Raw genomic sequence first — 18,437 nt, 5'->3', positions numbered from 1 at the left:
TCTCGTAGCATTCTCTAAAGACCCTGCTACGATAGGCGTTAGTCTTAATCAACATCAACACGACTGAACTTCATCCCCTAACGTTCCCTGAACGAGTGCTGATATCTAGCGGATACTGGCGGAACCCGGGCCATTTCGCGCAATCGCACAACCCTCCCGTGGGCTTTCGCCGACGTGCCTCCATAATTTATAGCTACTGATTTTATAGTCACTTCCTTCTGACGTCTTTATCTTATCTTAATAGGCCTCACCACTTCTGGCTATTACTTCCGTTCAAAGCGAAGGGATTGTCCGTTCTTATCTATAGGTACTTAAAATTGCAACAATAAATTTATAAGGGCGTTGTACTTAATATGATAATTGATGCACATCGAATAATGCTCCATTTTATCTGTTATATCAAGAAACGTTTTTAGAAATTTGTTTTTTGATTAATTCAAAAATATTAATTATATTTTTTAATTTTCTGGCCAAAAAAAAATTAAAGGCCAAAAAAAAAATTAATGAACTTACATGAAAAATACATGAACTAACCCCATATTTTACATAATTTTGAAACTCAACACGAAGCTATATATATATCCTAATTATGGAAGATTAAAGTTATTATAATTTTCAATTTTACAACCTTAATATTTACATGCAATATCCTACTAACACTTCTTCATAGATTTAACATGTTTTTTCTAGAAATTTGTAGTATATTGTGAATAAAAATGCTGTCAATTTAACTATATTTGTAATGAATGATATTCCATTACATATTGTTGTTCAATTTTCTAATGATTGGGCTTTACCCGGAAATTACATTGTTTATGAAAACTTATAATAAAAAAAAGTTTCACTTTGTTAAAGGAGGCATCCCCATTTGCGCATAGATGTGCAGAAACTGATAAAAAAAATTACGCCTGAAGGCAAATTGATCTAGTTTAGTGTTCTATGGGCTTTAAAAAATTCTCTTAGATTTATTACATCTGAAATGGAATCAGATGGAATTCATAGTGGAAAATATGTCAAATAAAAATTAGTTGATGCCTTGAGAACTGAGGAGACATACTTAGGACAAATGAGTATAAAAACTATTTTAAAATGGATGCTTCTTGGCTCTGATGCTAATGCTTCAATGGATTGTGGTAATGAAGCGGGGGTTAAATGGTGACAGTGATAGTGAAAGATACTGCAGTCCCTATTCTCGAGTAACCTAACATTTTCTTTTCTACGATAAGGACTTATTGATAGTGGGTTGTACTATTAACTATCTGCGCACGCAGGACAAGCCCCCGCCTTTGTATTACATTAAACAGATAGCTGCATAAAATATACATTATTTGTATAAATCACTTTTGAAAAAATCAAAGATAAATATATCTAATGAATAAATGATTTGCTTTCAGCTCTCGGAGCTCGAACAGAGGGTTATCGATGCGGAGAGCAGGGCGGAGGAAGCGGAGGACAAGGTAAGCAAATATTCATAATTATTTAATTTATTCTTTTATTGAAAATATCGATAATGATATTAATTATAAAAAGAAAATTACTTTATTACTTTACTATTTATTTTGAAATATTTATATATTCAATAATGAATTTTATTTTGCATTTCCGATTCTAATTTGTGTACGTTTATTTTTTTGGAACCAAAATCATTTTATGATTGGAGTTGTGTTGAAGTTATTGGAATCTTTGTGGATAAATATAAATATAAATATAAATACTAAATAAACATAAACATAAATACTAGATAATTACAAATTTAAATATAAATATAAATACTAAATAAATATAAATATAATTAAAGTAGAAATATTTTGCAGTGTTGAAAAACGAATTAATAAATTGGATTTATAAATAAATTTTTTTCTGTTCAACTAACAAATTGCATTTGTAAATAAATATTTTCTGTTCAACAATGTTTTCCTCTTCTATTTTCCTCTTTTAACTATAGACATCTTTTCATTTTTAGTAATATATGCGAAAGTATTATAAGAGGAAGTATTACCGTAGTGGATCATAAATAAATTACTGTTTTGAAACTAGCAAGGATTAATTTCTACTCGAAGTAGGATGGTGATAAGTGAAAGCTTTGTGATGCACGCACAACATCAGAATTTTAATCATTGGTTTTGTAAAAAATAAATGATTCAATTAGAAACTTAAGATATTTAAAGTAATTTTCTTTCTCTTTTTCATTCTCAACCTATGATACAACATTGCCGAATATAAATTAATATCTCTTTTTTTTTGTAAACAAAGTGAGTATTTTAATTGTGAACCAGAGCTGGGAAAAAATAGTTATTAATAGATCATGAATAAATTATCATAGATACATTTTTTGTTATTAGTGGTTCAATAATAAATAAACATCGTTTTCATTAAAATTTATTTATCGCTAATTTTTACTCAACTCTGATATGATTTCGTGATTTAACGTCCGTAAGAGTGGCACAACGTACTAGTACAAGAGCCCAAGTGGAGAAAAAAGACGGTTATCTCACCCCAGTTTTTTATTACTTTAATGAAAACCATGTATAATTAATAGTCAAAATTGATGAGTCTGCCAAGTATAGGTAGGAGGAATAAAAAATGGCGGCTGTTTGAAAGCGACAAAAAAATTAAATTTTTCATTCGGAACTTAAAAGGTAGCAACAACAAAAGAAAATCTAAGAGGACATCATTTAAAGAAGAGTAGGTTTGCTAAGATATGAGCCCTAACAGAGTTATTTACGTTAAATAGTTTTCGATATATAGCTTTTTACAAACCAACATTTCATAAAAATGTTCTATGGGACGTACTGAAAGATCAGTAGTTAGTGGATTTATTTTGAAAAATCTGTATCTCCAAAACCATTTGATGTACAGATGTCTATTAGCACTCAAATTAAAGCTAATTTAATGAGTTATAAAGTAGCTTATGATGTTTATCTTCGTAGGAGTATTAGTTTTCATGATATTTGCTAATATAAAATGATTTATAGTTGTTCGGACAAATTTTTTATTGTCAAATTTATATTTATATGTGAATATCATAAAAACTACTACCCTTACGAAGATAAGTGTCATAAACTACTTTATAGTAAGTTACATTTCCTTTATTTTGAATGTTGGAAGACATGTGCGTCTTATGAATCTAGAGATTTATTTTTTTCAAAAATCCAACATTTTATACAAACAACTAGAAATTAACATTTTGTGAGTATATTTTGTCAAATATCATAAAAACTACTAGTCCTATAAAGATAAACATTATTAATTATTTTGTAGTAAATTTAACTAAATTTAATTTGAACGCTGGCCGACATCTGTACATCCAATGGTTTCTGAAATGATGTTTTTCATAAATCAAACTTATTGCCCGAACAACTATAAATCAATTTATTTTAGCAAATATGAAAACTACTATTCCTACGAAGGTAAAGGTCATAAACATCTTTATAGTCTATTATACTAGCTTTAATTTGAGTGCTAATAGACATCTGTACGTCATATAGTTCCTGAGATATAGATTTTTCAAAATAAATTCACTAACTACTCATCTTTCAGTACATTTTCATGAAATGTTGCTTTTTAAAAAGCTGTATCTCGAGAACTATTGGACGTAAATAGCTCTATTAGGGCTATTTTTTATATTTTATATATATTATATTATATATTTTTGCAAATTTACTCTTCTTTAAATAATGTATATTAAATGTTCTAGTGGTTTTGGTAATTTTTAAGATATAGAGCTCCGAATGAAAAATTGTGTTTTTTAAGGTATTGAAAATTTTTTATTCCCGCCATTTTTTATTCCCCCTACCTATACTTGACAGACTCATCAGTTTTGACTATTAATTATACATAGTTTTCATTAATGTAATCAAAAATTGGGGTGAAATAACTGCCTTTTTTTCTGCCTGGCTCTTGTACTATAGCTAGCTGTACCCTTTCGAGGTTTCAACACCATCCTCCGCGAAAAAACAATTTGGGTCCAGTTTATTGTTTAGAGAAAACGCGCACCATCCACCACGACATGGGTAATGTAAAAAAAGGTCATAACTTACAATATTTTATAAAAAATATTAAATACATAAGTTTTCCCATCAGTGAAATACAATATCACTGCTCACAGTAGCCTCTTAGTCAAAGTGGATTTTGCTGAATTTTAACAGGATCACAGCGAGTACCTACGGGAGCTGTTCTATTTATTTCTCTTTACAGCAAATCTCAAGCTGCCTTTTATTTAGTCATTGAATATTATCGAAAATTCTATTGAAATTAGTATTATAACACTACGATTTTAAATTGGATAGCTTTTAATTAGCGTCATAGAAATAGAAGTAACTAATTATACCTCAATGAAATCTATCAATAAAACAAAAGTGGTATAAGCTATAGACAATAGTAACTAAAGTGGTTGGAGGGTCAATTCTAATGGAAACATTTGTATATTGTAATAGGATAGCAGGAGGTTAGAGGAGCTTTTTCGATCTAGCAGTGCCGTTCCGATTGCGTGAGCTCGTCTCATAATATAAGAGTATGAGCTCTTATTAAGATATAAACATTTTTTTTTGTGGAATTAACTTCAGAAATAGCTGTTCGATTCTAATTATTATTATTATTATTATTATGGAACCAATATTCTGTGCCTTAAGCGAAAACCCTTATAAGAGGGAACGCTTGATCATCATTAATAAAATGTTAATGTATTATTTCTAGAAGTTTTTTTTGTCGACCAGCCCCAAGACTGCCACAGTGGTTTTCATAATTATAATTGGACAAAGTAGTTAGACACTTAATATACTGCGCTAATGATAGGATACGAATCCTCTAAACATCAGCCTCATTTGGTGATACTCCCATCCAGTTTGACATGCGGTACCTATGTACATATTAATAAAATTATTATGCCTGTTCAAAGGAAGGTAATTCTCCAGAACTCAACGTGAACACGGAAACTGTATGTACTAATTTGAAATAACAGATGAGGGGTAGAATGTTTTAGTTTCATATGCCTCGCTTTGAGGGATTTATTCTTTGATATTTTTTGTTGTATTCTATAATATTTCGTTGATATAAATATGACTAAACTCATTAGGTTGCAAAAAAATAAAGAATGGCAAAGATTTGTTCAAAAACCAACTGAAACGCATCTTGCCACTTGCGTTGTAAACATTGATCCTGTTATGACAGCGTAGAGTGAAGTTACACGTAGTTGCGTAACTCAAGGGGGTTAAAGTGGGGAGGAAAGCGTGGAAATGATTCAGTTTCCAGCATTAGGCATAGTCTCGTTACGGTGATCCAGTTTGTGCTCGTGTCTTAGCCTGTTAAGGGACTCAAAACTCGAAGGGATGGAAGCCAAGATAGCACGCCTCAGGGTATGTTTTGTCCGCCCAATTTATTTTACTACACTTGCCTAAATTGTGTTATAAAATATGTTTCTACTGGTATTATATTACACATATTTCATTGAATGCGGGATTCTGAACTGATAATAAGTAATAAAATACTCAATATTGTGTGACATCTCTGAGTCTGTTATTACATACATCTTCGTGCAAATTATTTGTTATTATTATTCATTTTCCGGGTAAAAATTATTTTATACAAACGATAATTCTATAAACTTTAATATCACATTGAAATATTTGTTTAATTTTTGTTGTATTTTAATTTAAAGTTTGAAAATATAGTATTTTTATTATTAGTAGTCAAATATTGCCATAGAGACATAATTGAATGTTATGATTTTTTACTCACCATTAAATGTACTCTACAGAACCAGTGAGATCAGGACTCCAATAGCCTATTTCATACCCTGAATAGTGTCTGTTACTAGTTTCATGGTTGAGTAAATCTAGGAATCATATAAAATATAAAAATATTATTGTGTTAATCGAACCGGATTCCATGAACTTTTCTCTCTGGAGTACCTTGTTTCTTTTTAAAAGTAATCAAGTACAGAAGCAGATTGCGTAGTAAACCTTCAGCGTCACTCCAGTGGAAAATGTTGACATCTTGCTTCTCGAAGTATTCCTATTACAGAGTTCAACATCTTAAATTTTTTAAATATTGTAATAATAACTATTAGGAACCACCATTGGACATTTAATAAAATTATTATAAAACTAGATAAAAATGTATATAAATACTAAATGGTCAGATTTACCTCCAGGTGTGAAGCGTAAACTTTGACCCAGAAAAGCGAGAGACTTCTGGCAATTTGGAAGAGGAAAATCCTGAGAAAAATATTTGGTCCCAAGGGAGTAAATGATCAGTGACGAATAAAATATATATATATATGAGCACTATAATGTCTATGTCCTAGACTATGTCTTCGACATGTTAAGAAGTGCCGTCTAAACGTAGGCCTGAAACGTAAAGAAGATGGATGATAAACGTTTGCCAAGGGTGGGTCGTACCTCTGTAGAAGACCCCAGCTGGACAACGTAGAAGAAGATAGAAAAGAATTACTGTGGATAGTAAAGCCAGTGTTATTTCTGAGGCTTAAGCCCATTAAGTAATTTTGAGAAAATTAATAGTAACGATCTTAAAACAATGAAAATGAAAGTGCAAGAAAGAGTTTCACTGGTAAAACCTTTGACTATTGACCTTCACGATTATTAGCCAGAATTGAAAAAACTTCCTGAATTTCCGAAACGACATCTGACGTTAATTGTTTGATACTAGGCATTCAGATCAATAAATGTTCTAACTACCGCTGTCTCATATCTACAATTTATACGTTTATTATGATAATGCCTAACGAAAATGAATTAGTTAATTAATTTTAAAACCTGAATGGATTTCACATTGGAGTCTTTATGAACCATTGTCCTACTGCTGTTTTCCTGGCTGGCATTGTTCCACTTGAAGCAAGCAATCAATGAATGGAGATCTGACGCTCAAAAGTATTATTGCTGACGGTGTCCTGCCGTTCTCTCTCCTATAGAACTGCCTTTGGAACTTTTATCATGGGCAATATATGGACCAAAGGCTGAAGAAAGACGAAAGAGAGAAGTCTTTAATATCGATTTGAGACGGAATTAGGTCAAGCCGCCTCAAAGCAAGCACTCAACCTTAGCCTAGCCCTTGCTCTATTAGCCTGTGCTTTGTTGGGCACCATCTACACTATATATCCATAAGCCTCACTACCAAGATTGAATCTGCACAGGATGTATTGATCTGTAGTCCTGAAGTCCCTTGTATTATTGTAGGGATATTTTATTTCAGATTGTTTACCTAATCTAATTAAACGGCTTTAGGAGCTAAAAATATTAAAATATATGAAAATTATTAGTGTATAAAAGAATTGTGTAGAAGTTATTATAATATGAGCTCGGGTTTATGAGGCTCGAAAGTAAGCCTCGTTCAGGATGCTCGAGATCATACGATTGAGGAGTGGCATGATATTCTTGGCCTAGGGTGGGTGGGTCAGGTTGGTTTGTTTTTTTGTTTTTTTTTTTGGTATATTCTCATTGGTGCCCAATACATAAAATAATAAGACCAATAAAAATATTTACATTAACAAGAACATATATATAACGATCTTACTACCCAAATTTCTTAAATATATTTATTCTCAAGTAAAGTTTTGAGTGAATCTTGAAGGCTGGTGCATTTATTATCTGTTGGTGATTATGAAAATTCAAAAAAACTGCTTTGGTAAGTGAGTTTTAGCTAGTTCTAGCTTAAGGGAATACTAACCAAGTAAAAATAACAAACTATCAATTTGAATATAGGTTGGTCCTAAAACTATCTACAGATAATTAATATATTCAATTTCAAGATTCGCTCAAAATTTTACAACCAGCTTCGCAATAATACTCCATCCACCAATAATACTATTGTTTCTTAAGGTTTTTGAAATTTATATCTAACTAGATATCTAATTAGAACGTATTTAATGAATTCGTTAAAATTTTAAGATTCATATTTTTTAATTCGAATGCTACGTTTTTTTTTTCTGTCTATTATGAAGTTTAAAGATAGGTCTAGTTATATAAAATTATGGGCTATATTTTAAAACTTTAGCCAACATTTTTTTGGAGTTCTACCAATGGGTAGATTCTTCACAAAATTGTATCTTGTAATCGAACTCGCGTCACATTCCCTTCATATATTTTTATTTAATTTGGTTGTAAATTTCAATAAATAAAAAAAAAATCTTATTGCTTATTTAACAATTATTTTTCATAAAGTTTCATTCCTAATTTTAGATTTATTTTTCGCTTCCAGATTAAATTTCATTTACTTTTAAGAACCTAAAATCATTTACCATTATCAGACTGGTTCGCCAAACTCGTGACGCTTACAGTTTGGCACCCCAGCCGTCGTACAAAGCCGATTGTGTGTACAGTAACCAACCCTTTCCGCTCCCCCATAGCAGCTGGTCAGTCATGAATATTCATTTGTGACAAACCTTGGCATGATACTCGATCAAAAACCATTATGGAAATCTAAGCAGAGAAATTCTAATTGCTCCAGTGTCATCACAAATTGTTAACTAATTTTAACTGAATACATTTGCAATATTGACGTAGCTTGGCTCCTGAACGACTATTAGGAGTAAATTTAATTTCAGTGTGATAAATTTGTGTGCCTATATTTTATTGTTAATGTTTTGCATTTTTGTAATAGTATTAGACTGATAGAAAAATGTATTTATCTACAAAAACGCATTTTTAAATAAGGAATGTATCTTCCGAGATATGTCTGTATAGTAAACATTACCATCGAGAAAAATAATTTTTTTTTTTTTTTTATGTTGAAATATTATTGTAAATAATATATCTGTGTTGTTATTTACTAAGGAAGGCTTATTGTCGTAAACCTTGGTAACCTTTTTATTCAAGCCAGGTTGTGAAATTAGATAATTAAAACATTGAATAGTATAATAGAATAAAATTAATGGATGACTATCAAAATAAAATTAACTTAAAAAATATAAAAAAACAAAACAATAAAACCGGTCAACAAAATAATTTGAAGAAAGTGAAGAAAAATAATTTGTTTTTGTTTTCACTCACCATTCTTCCCTTTCCTTGATCTTGGACATTTTTATGTTATCCTGGAAATAGGTGTTGGGGAGGACCTACAAACTCTGATTGGGTAGCTGATCCACCGTGAAGGAGTGACGATACAGAAAGGAATGGAGACAACCAGGATCGAAAGGCAGCTCTGGGACTGTAGATCTCCAAGGGAAATGGGCTGAGGACAACACTACAACAGATTGTGCTCTGTCTTGGCTCTTACTTTACGGTTCAAGGGGTTTCTCTTTTCGGTTGTCTTTCTGTCTGGATCGTTAGAGTTATTCCCTTTAAAGAAATATATACTCTTTATTTTTTGTTAATATTTCTTACTACTAAACATTTATAAAAAAAAAAAATTGAGATAGCAAATGAATATAATTGTATTCAGAAAACAGAAATATATTGAAATAGGGAAAGAAAAAAGAATCTCCTTGGAAGATTATGATTATTTATTTGTTTTTGGAAAATGAACTATTAAACAAAATAATCAACCCTCTCTAAATTGAGGTTTTATAGTTGAAGAAAAAATCCGTCCGGAGCATTATACTTATAATATGTACATATATTCATTGGCTCTAAGATGCTGTTTGAACTACCAAAACAAAGACCTCGTCTGAGATGGCTGTGAAGACTTGTGCCGGGTAGGAGTAAGAAGATAGAGGAGATATGCCGCAAACAAAAATGAGTGGTCGAATAAAATTTCAGAGGTCAAAGCCCTGCAAGAGCTGTAGAGCCACTGAATACATTAAATAAATAAAAAATTACTTTAAGAGCCAGGCTATTCGAACTAATCTATAAAATATGGGAGGAGGAAAAGATACCAAAGGCATAAGTCCCAGGCCTAATCTACTGTCCTAAAGAAGGGCTTCAGGTATGAGTGAGGCAATTATCTGTAATTATATTATATAGCACTCCTTCCGATGGCCTACACGATTATGACCAATAATCCTAAATCTGATATCTCGGTATTATGAGAACATATTAGGCGACCAATAACCAGGGTTGTTGAGAGGGAAGAGCATGATAGACCAGATCTTCATCCTAAAACAGATAATCGAAAAACGATGGGAAATAGATGAACGCCCTATTTGTTGATTTTAAAATAGACTATGATTCCGTTGACAGAAACTGTCTTTGAATTATCAAGACAGCTGTGGATTTCCGAGATGTCAGTAGGACTGACAAAAGAGTGTACAAATGATTCTATATGCGGAGTCCTGGTACTAGGTGAAATATTCGAAGCCTTTGAAGACAGAACAGGTCTGAGAGAGGGAGATGGGCTCGCATCCATGTCTAGCCCTAGAAAAAGTGATTTAAAGAATACAACGCGATAATGGTGAGATTCACGTTGGAATGAAATGTAAGATCCTATCGTACGCGGACGACATTGTGGTCCTAAGAAGACTTGCTAAAACCCTAATATTTGAAGTAAAGGACATCTGCTTGCAAGTAAATGAAATATAATATATGATATGGTTGTAAGTGGAAAAAGCTACACTAACGACGAGTTTCAATAACTTCGGCCCCACAATAACCGTAATAAATAATCATTGGACTGAGAGAGACCAGCGTATAACATTGTGCCAGCAGAGCTTTCTTCTCTCTGTCATGAATACTGGAATCCTGAAGAATTTCTGAAAATCTGAAGCTTAGGTTGTACAATGCTATGATGAAGCCAATTCTGATATACGGATGCCAAACCTGGGCTCCAACAGGTACCCTAGAAAGCAGAATCGAGAGATTTGAAAGCCTTAGCACGTCGAGGAGAAGAACTAACAGGGGACTGCTTGCAAGGAACTAGCAGCAAAGTGGAAGAAAAGTGCGAATGGTGCGTTCGATCCGAGCTTTCTTATGTGCCAAATCTATTTTATTTTATAGTGATGAAGAAAAACACAAATCATTTTGGAATTACAGGAAAGCCTTCAAAAAATACATAAATGGTATTTGAAGTTTAAATTAAAGTGTTTGAAGTATAAAATACGAAAGCTGTTTAGAAATAGGGGTCGGCTTTTCAGTCAAAAATATTTTTTGTATTTACCAATTGATGTCCAAATACATATTTTTCTTTATCTATTAATTTAATAACTTCTGCCTGATCAAATTTTAGTTTTACTATTACTGCGATATAGTCTTCTGTTAACGTATTATTATTATTTTTGTATAAAAGAGTTTACTGTTTTACCGTTCTGACGGTGGGATATAAAGAGAAACAAAATGGAGACTGCCCCAGATTGGAGTTCCGATTGGTCGGAAATATCATTCTAATTCCTACCCAAAATCTATTGCACTCCCAAAAATCAGAACATAATCATAACATGAATGATTAAGACACATTTCTGTTGAAATGTAGACACGTCTAGAAGTTCTAAGACATAAAAAGACAATTTAACTAAGGTTGGTAGTAGGTATATTTATATGTTACTATACTGATCACACTCATGGACATAACCATGGAATGCATGTTGGAGCATTTGCTCACAATCAAAAATTAAATATTGCCCAGTATAAAAATTATGATTTAAAATCGAACCGCGGCGCCAATGGTACAGCCTACCACATTACAGGAAAAACAACTATTGAAAGAAATACATCCTTTAACAACGAATTTTCTTTCGTTAGCGAACGATGTTTCGTACTTTTTCCCACCCCTAAAGATAATACAGCCTAAGCTAATAGTCATGTCTTCATGTTATCCAATTACATTGGTTTGGAAAAAAAATGTAATATTTGCATAACATCAAATTGGTATGTTACGACGGGGGGATTTTTATATATATTCAAAGATAATTTGTAACGCCTACATTATATTTTAATGTTTTAAAATATGTGTTATTTGTAAAAAAAAAAAAAAAAAAAATCCTTTTACGGTAATAATCTACTCAGCAACAATGATACCTTTCTTTTTTTTTTTTTAGTAGTTTTGAATACCTGAGAAATTAGCTTTTTATCTCTTTTTTTTTTATTCTTTTGCAAATTAACTCTTGCAATTAACTGCAAAAAGCGTTTATTTGCGTACATACTCCATGCGTAACAGCATGATGCACGTATGGGATGTACAGTTTAAATCTTTGATTATGATTATAGATTAATTATTGAAATGTTGAATTTACATGAACTAGCTAATGCTTCATTAATAAAAAAATATAGTTGCTTATTTCAGATAATAGCTAATTTAGTTCTAAAAATTAGTTATAAGCGAACAAATAACAACTAACCATTATTTTAGTTTCTAAAACAACTACAGCTAATTTAACTCTTGTTTTTAGTTTTTAGTTATAGCTAACTTTTGCCCAACTCAAGCAGTGGAATTAACAATAGGATTTTGAAAAGTTAATTTAACCATGGTCAAGATTGCTGTGCTTATTTATAACTTGATATAAGCCATTTCTGTCTCTAAATTAATTACGGTTTTGATGCATTTCTATGTTCATTGTATCTTTTTTATTTTATATTAATAAATATGTACATAGATAGGTTAAGATTAGCTAGAGAGATTAAGGATGTCAGTGGCATTTTTATTACTTAGAGATGACAACAACCTTTTTATTATAGACATATAATAACTATCCTTAGCTTTTATGATGGTTCTCCTAGTTATTGATGAAAATAATTTTCCAAATATTATACGATTCAATTATTGTGTAACGCTTAAAGGATTTCATTTTTAATATATCTGGTTAGTAATCGGCAAGTCAGCTACGAAGCGGCTTAAAGTAGTCGGCTTATACCTGTATTAACTATGGCTTCTTTCAGAGTTACTCTCCGATATTGCATTAGTATTTTCTTAATATATTAATCGGTTATTGTGATTAGGTTTCTTCTCTATTATTTCTTTTCTAATAGGTCTATTCTAAAAAGGAGGGTTATAACTATTCTATGAGAATTCTATATTTGTTTAAAAAGTTCAAATTAAAAAAAAAATTGTGGCAGTCAGAGAATTGGCCAGTTTACACGGGCCCACGGAAATGAAACTTCTTGAAATGAAATAAAGTAATAAAAAAATCTATTAATAATATTAAGATATTTATTTTACAAAAATATTATAAATTTTTTGTTTATTTTATTTTCTAATGTAATTATTATTGTTAAATCATGTTTTTTTTAAAAATTATACAATTCATTATTGAAATTGTAGTTTACATTATCACTCGTACAATTAGTAAATATTGATATGATTGGCTTGTGACAGCTAGGATATGAAATATAAACATTTGATTGAATATTTTCAATATGTATTGCTCATACTGTGTCAATTGTTGTAGTGTACACTGGTGGGTTTATCATTCTTAAAAGTAATTTATCTTGTGGAAAATCTATTGAATGTTTAGATTAAGTATACCTTAAATATAAACATTCTTTTAACTAAATTTATCCTAACAATATGAATGTGTTTATGACATGAACATGCTAAACACACAGAAGTTTAGGTGTTTACCCTAACTTCAAACGTATTACAATAATTATTTTAATTTAACTTAATATATTTTAATTTAACCACCCCTCAGAATTTGGTTCTTGACACTATCTTTTTCACTTTTTGCCTCTATAACTCAGTGTAGCATCATGATACAAATTGGAATTATAGTTCATTACAATAAGGATGAAATACTACACATTTCCCTTGCTTAAACTATGCAAGTCTAATTTTCAATTTTCAAGATATTTTAATTCAAATGTCCAAAAACTCATTATAATTCTTTAATACTTTTTAGCGTTAAGATAGAATTTTGAATTATTTCTCACTATAAAGAATAGTTCCAGAATTAATAATAATAATTACGATGGTAAAGTCATTTCTTAAGTCAATTCTAGTGGAAAATATTTGTTATTGTAACAGGAAAGTAGAAGCTTAAAGGAGTTACGCAATGGGACCGACATTGCTGGGTTGGTTGATCTACTGTAATCTCCTACTCTCCTATTACAATATAAAATTATAAACTGTAAAACTGACCAGCGTTGCCCCTCTCTCCACTATTTCTATTTTATCTCGCGTCACGAAATCTCTTTACTCCCGTTTATATTTTATTTTTCTTGAGTTGTAAAACTTGGGTTTCCAGAAAGCTTTTACAATACTACAACTGCGTTTGTCAATCAAAATAAAAATATTATTTTTAGTGAAAGTAGTAAAAATAGTATTTTAAAAAGTAGTATTTTTAGTAATATCATAGTTTTCAATTCTGATGCTCTAATTTTTTTTTTAATGGAATTAGGGAGTTGGAAATTAAATACAACAGAATTAAAATTCAGGTTTTTGTCTATTATTCCCTACACTGTGTCTAAGTTAAATAATGGCGATTGCTGTTAATTAGGTTAAAAACTTTAAATCAAATCAATTTAAAGTTCAGAAATAATCAAAGCACTACAATATCTTTAGCCCAAGATTTCCCTGCCCATATACTATTACACTAGATATGCTAGGACAGTTTAATGTAAAAGTGTATACATGTGACAGTTAACAGATGCTAGCTGATAGATTATATTAAATTGTTAATGAGGCTAATCATTTAGTTTACCTCTTTCACTCTAGTATGACTAAAACAAAATTACGGACAAAGCGTGACTTGTGGGCGTCATCTGGATCGATGTCGTCATCCGCCAAGTATGCACATAGGCCCTATGCTAACTGGTATTTCCATAGCATAATCACGCTTTAATTACAGTAACCGAGGCAGATACGTCAAGCATTTGCATATTTCTTGTTATTTACTCTTGTTATTTCTTCGCTTCTTAAAGGTCATTAAAAATAGTATCAGAAACCCTGTCATTTAGGTCCAGGGTCACAGAGCATCTCGGCTTAACAACGTTTTATGTTGATTCTTAGCTGCCTTGCAAATATTTGCGATTGTGAAATACAAAATCGATCACAGTGGAAATTTTTGGTAAAAAAACATAGATAGTCAAATCAAAAATTTTTTTATGCTTTTAATATATGTATATATATTTTTTTATTTGCAAATAAATCAATAAAACCTTAAAACGGTATTAGAAATTATTCATCAAAGAGAAGAATTGATTTTTTTTTTTAATTAATTCGAATAAGCATTCTTTTAGAGGCTTATTATCATAAAATTTTACATATATATATATACATACATACATACAAATCAGGGAGTTTTTGTAAAATTTTATGATAATAAGCCTCTTAAAGAATGCTTATTCGAATTAATTAAGAAAAAAAAAATCAATTCTTCTCTTTGATGAATAATTTCTAATACCGTTTTAAGGTTTTATTGATTTATTTCCAAATAAAAAAATATCGTTTATTGATTTCAACACACGCCCAAAGTTTTTATTGTTTTAATTTATCTATTGTTATTTACAACTGTATAAAAATATATACAACAAGTAAATTTGCAGTTAGTGATAAATTGACATGATACAATCTTGTGGAGAATTTTCCCATTGATCGAACTCCAATCCAAAAGATTAAGAATACAAATCTATAAAATTAATTTTAAACATAAAATATAATAACATCACCGCAATGAAATCTGAAATAATAATTAGGTTTTGTATTTTTCCTTGGATGCCACTTCGCCTGCTAAAACTATTTGTGAAGACTGTTCTGCATAAATTACTCGGATTAATTTTGTCAGTTTCGGATATTTTTAGGTCTCATCAATACCAAAAGTTTCTTGGTATGGAGTAGAATTTACAATTTTTTGATTCTTTTTGACTTTGTGGCCACTGAAATGGAGGTTGAACGGTTAAAGGGACATTGTACCATAATTAGCACGTTCGATCCAACCCTAAAAGTAAGTGGGTATCGGTAATAATAATTTTATATGTTACAATTATAACAAAATAGGACCGTTTATTTTTATTAGAAATCATCCCGTGTTTGGAAGAGTAGTTCATTTTATTTAATGCCGTGATAAAAAGTTCTTTAAGAAGAATATATTTTGTTTATTACGACGTCATAACTTATGTAGTGATAAATACGGAAATTAATTTATGTATAAAAATAAGACAAACGAAATACTTATAAGATAAATGGTTTAGATAAAACTACGTGGTTATTTCTCCGTTGTGCAGGAATAAAATTGAGTAGTTTTATCAGCGTTATCCCAGAAACATCACCAGAGCTTGGATCATTTAATCAATATTTTTTCCTCTTTTCGATATTTCTTATTCTGAAGAATATTGATTTTTATGTGTCAATGTTAATAGGTATGATAGGTATGTTACTTATAAGTTACCTTTATGGTTTAAAAAAAACAACACATTTATTGTGGTTTTAACGCCTAGCCTTCTGATAAACTATTGTCTATCTGTTCCTCCTAAGTATTGAATGACGGCTTCTAGATCTCCTGTCTCTGGAGCAGGTCACGTACGAAAACCTGGTCATACGAGATACATCCTCGCCCCCTGAGTTCTACACAATGTACAACGAAGTAAATAAGATCATAATTGTCGTTGCTAATCTCGCCCTTAAGTTCAACCTATGGTACGCGTATGGATGTAGCTATTCAGCGACACTCCTAATTAATTTTTAGCCTATAATTCTGATTTTTTTATTTGTAAAATACAATTCATAACGTCAGCCAATTTGATTTTAAATTTCGGTTTAAAATGTGAAATTTTTTTATTCCTTTTTTTTATAAACTGATTTAGTCGTTTTCTGTGAAAAGCAAAGAAAATAACTTCTGCCATTTTGTATTGAGTGTAATACTACTTAAAACCTTCTTTAAACATAGTATTTTACTACGGGAAATAATTTGGTCGAAATCAGTCCAGCCCGTATCTCATGAAAAGCAACACATCGTACTAAGCGTAACACAGTTAAAAATTTACATTTATTATTTCATTTTTCAGATGGTAACAGATGGTTTTAGGAAAAACTATAACAGAAATATATAAATAGAAAAGAATCTTATATTTATAAATATATTTACAGAAAGATTACGAGTATTAAACAAGCATATACTTAGACTTAGATTCAGTACTATTTAAAATTAATAATCTTTATAATATTGGAAAAAATAAAATAAATATAAATATAAATAAAAAAATAAAATGGTCTTGAAAGGCCGTTCCGTAAAAAAAAAATAGGAATATCAGTCAGGCGATTTATGAGACATGGTACCGTCAGTTACTTTTCCAATAATGGAGAAGCTGTAGTTATAATAAAGGAAGAAATGTGTCGTAATGATGATAAAAAGTTATAAACCACCCAATAATAAATACGATATGTGATTAAATATGATTTATTATAAATGATTCAAATGGCCATAAATCTCACTTTGAAAAAATAATGAATTCAAAAGGAAAATTATTACGAAATAATACATCATATATAATGAACGCTGGATTTACTCCGCTTCAAAATTAGTTTGTCAAAAATATTAAATTATATCATTAAATTTTGAATTACTAATTTTTAGTTGAATACGAGTGTTATATTAAGAAATTTATTAGATAATGAAAAACCATTGAACTATGATGTAAAACAAAATAAGTTTTAATAGTGTATTGAGGTTTATTTCAGAACCTATAGCATTTTCTCAACTATACGTATAACTGAAGTGTGTATATGTAAGATTTTCTTAGATAGGCATCGGTGAGGCCAGGTCTGCAGTGCAGTAGTGAAGTCTTTCCTCCCAGTTGGGAATAACGCATTCCTTCTTTCGAAACCATTTCCTATCTTAATTTTTGAATATATATCTACAATGCTGTGCGGCGAAGTTGGCTTTATTTCTTATTTTACAATAGCATAAAGGAGAACAGATTTTATTTCAACGAGAAATAATCTTATAAAATAATAAATATGAAGTATGTTTAATATATTTTAGATGAGTATTTTGAGAGATTATAGATAAAAATTATAGATCAGTAATCAAACCTGAAGCAGTTCAAATATTAAATAATTACAAATTATAATCAATTAAGTAATTAGTAAATCAAGTCGATTACTTACCCATTCAAAAAAATTTAAGATTAAATTTGTAAATAAACGTAGGTTAGCATTTCGGAATAGAAGGTTCAGAAGATAGTTGTGTATACACACGATTAGGTAATCTAAATGTATTTAGTTAAAATTGAGTATATACGTACACATTGTTATTATGATTTAACCATGTAAATTAAACCAGTATATGCGATAAAAAACTAATATTTTTTATTATGATATTTTTTTATTATGTTTTATAAGCTGTACCGGTAGTTTTTTTTTTTTATTTTGCTACATATACCCACACAGTTCTCTATACTACTATTAGATATAGATAGAGCCTTTGGTTTTGCTGTAAAATGAAAAAAAAATCGATATAGCTTATAAATTATTATAAAAAAAAAATATTTGGGTTGCTTATCCCATACGACTTTCTATGTATAATAGCATTTCTTCTAAAAGCTTTTTTCAACCAGGATCAAATATTTTTCCTCCCCCCTCCATGAGGTAGTTGTCAAATCCTTTCATAGTTTTATATT

At 30.3% G+C, this 18,437-nt stretch overlaps 1 protein-coding gene across 9 annotated transcripts in view; it reads left to right on the top strand.

Annotated features, from left to right (window-relative positions):
* The window catches only part of LOC106686356 (uncharacterized protein CG43867), a 443,901-nt gene that overhangs the window by 369,245 nt on the left and 56,219 nt on the right, over window positions 1-18,437 (top strand). For all 9 annotated transcript variants that reach the window (XM_014429607.3, XM_014429605.3, XM_014429606.3 and 6 more), the window contains one exon: window positions 1,395-1,457. In XM_014429607.3, the coding sequence (XP_014285093.1) occupies window positions 1,395-1,457 (63 nt within the window). The remainder of the gene's footprint in view (window positions 1-1,394; window positions 1,458-18,437) is intronic.

This window comes from Halyomorpha halys, unplaced genomic scaffold (assembly GCF_000696795.3).
Source record: "Halyomorpha halys isolate HHAL.00 unplaced genomic scaffold, Hhal_1.1 Scaffold811.1, whole genome shotgun sequence".
Classification (NCBI taxonomy): Eukaryota; Metazoa; Arthropoda; class Insecta; order Hemiptera; family Pentatomidae; genus Halyomorpha; species Halyomorpha halys.
This window is presented reverse-complemented; position numbering and strand designations above follow the sequence as displayed.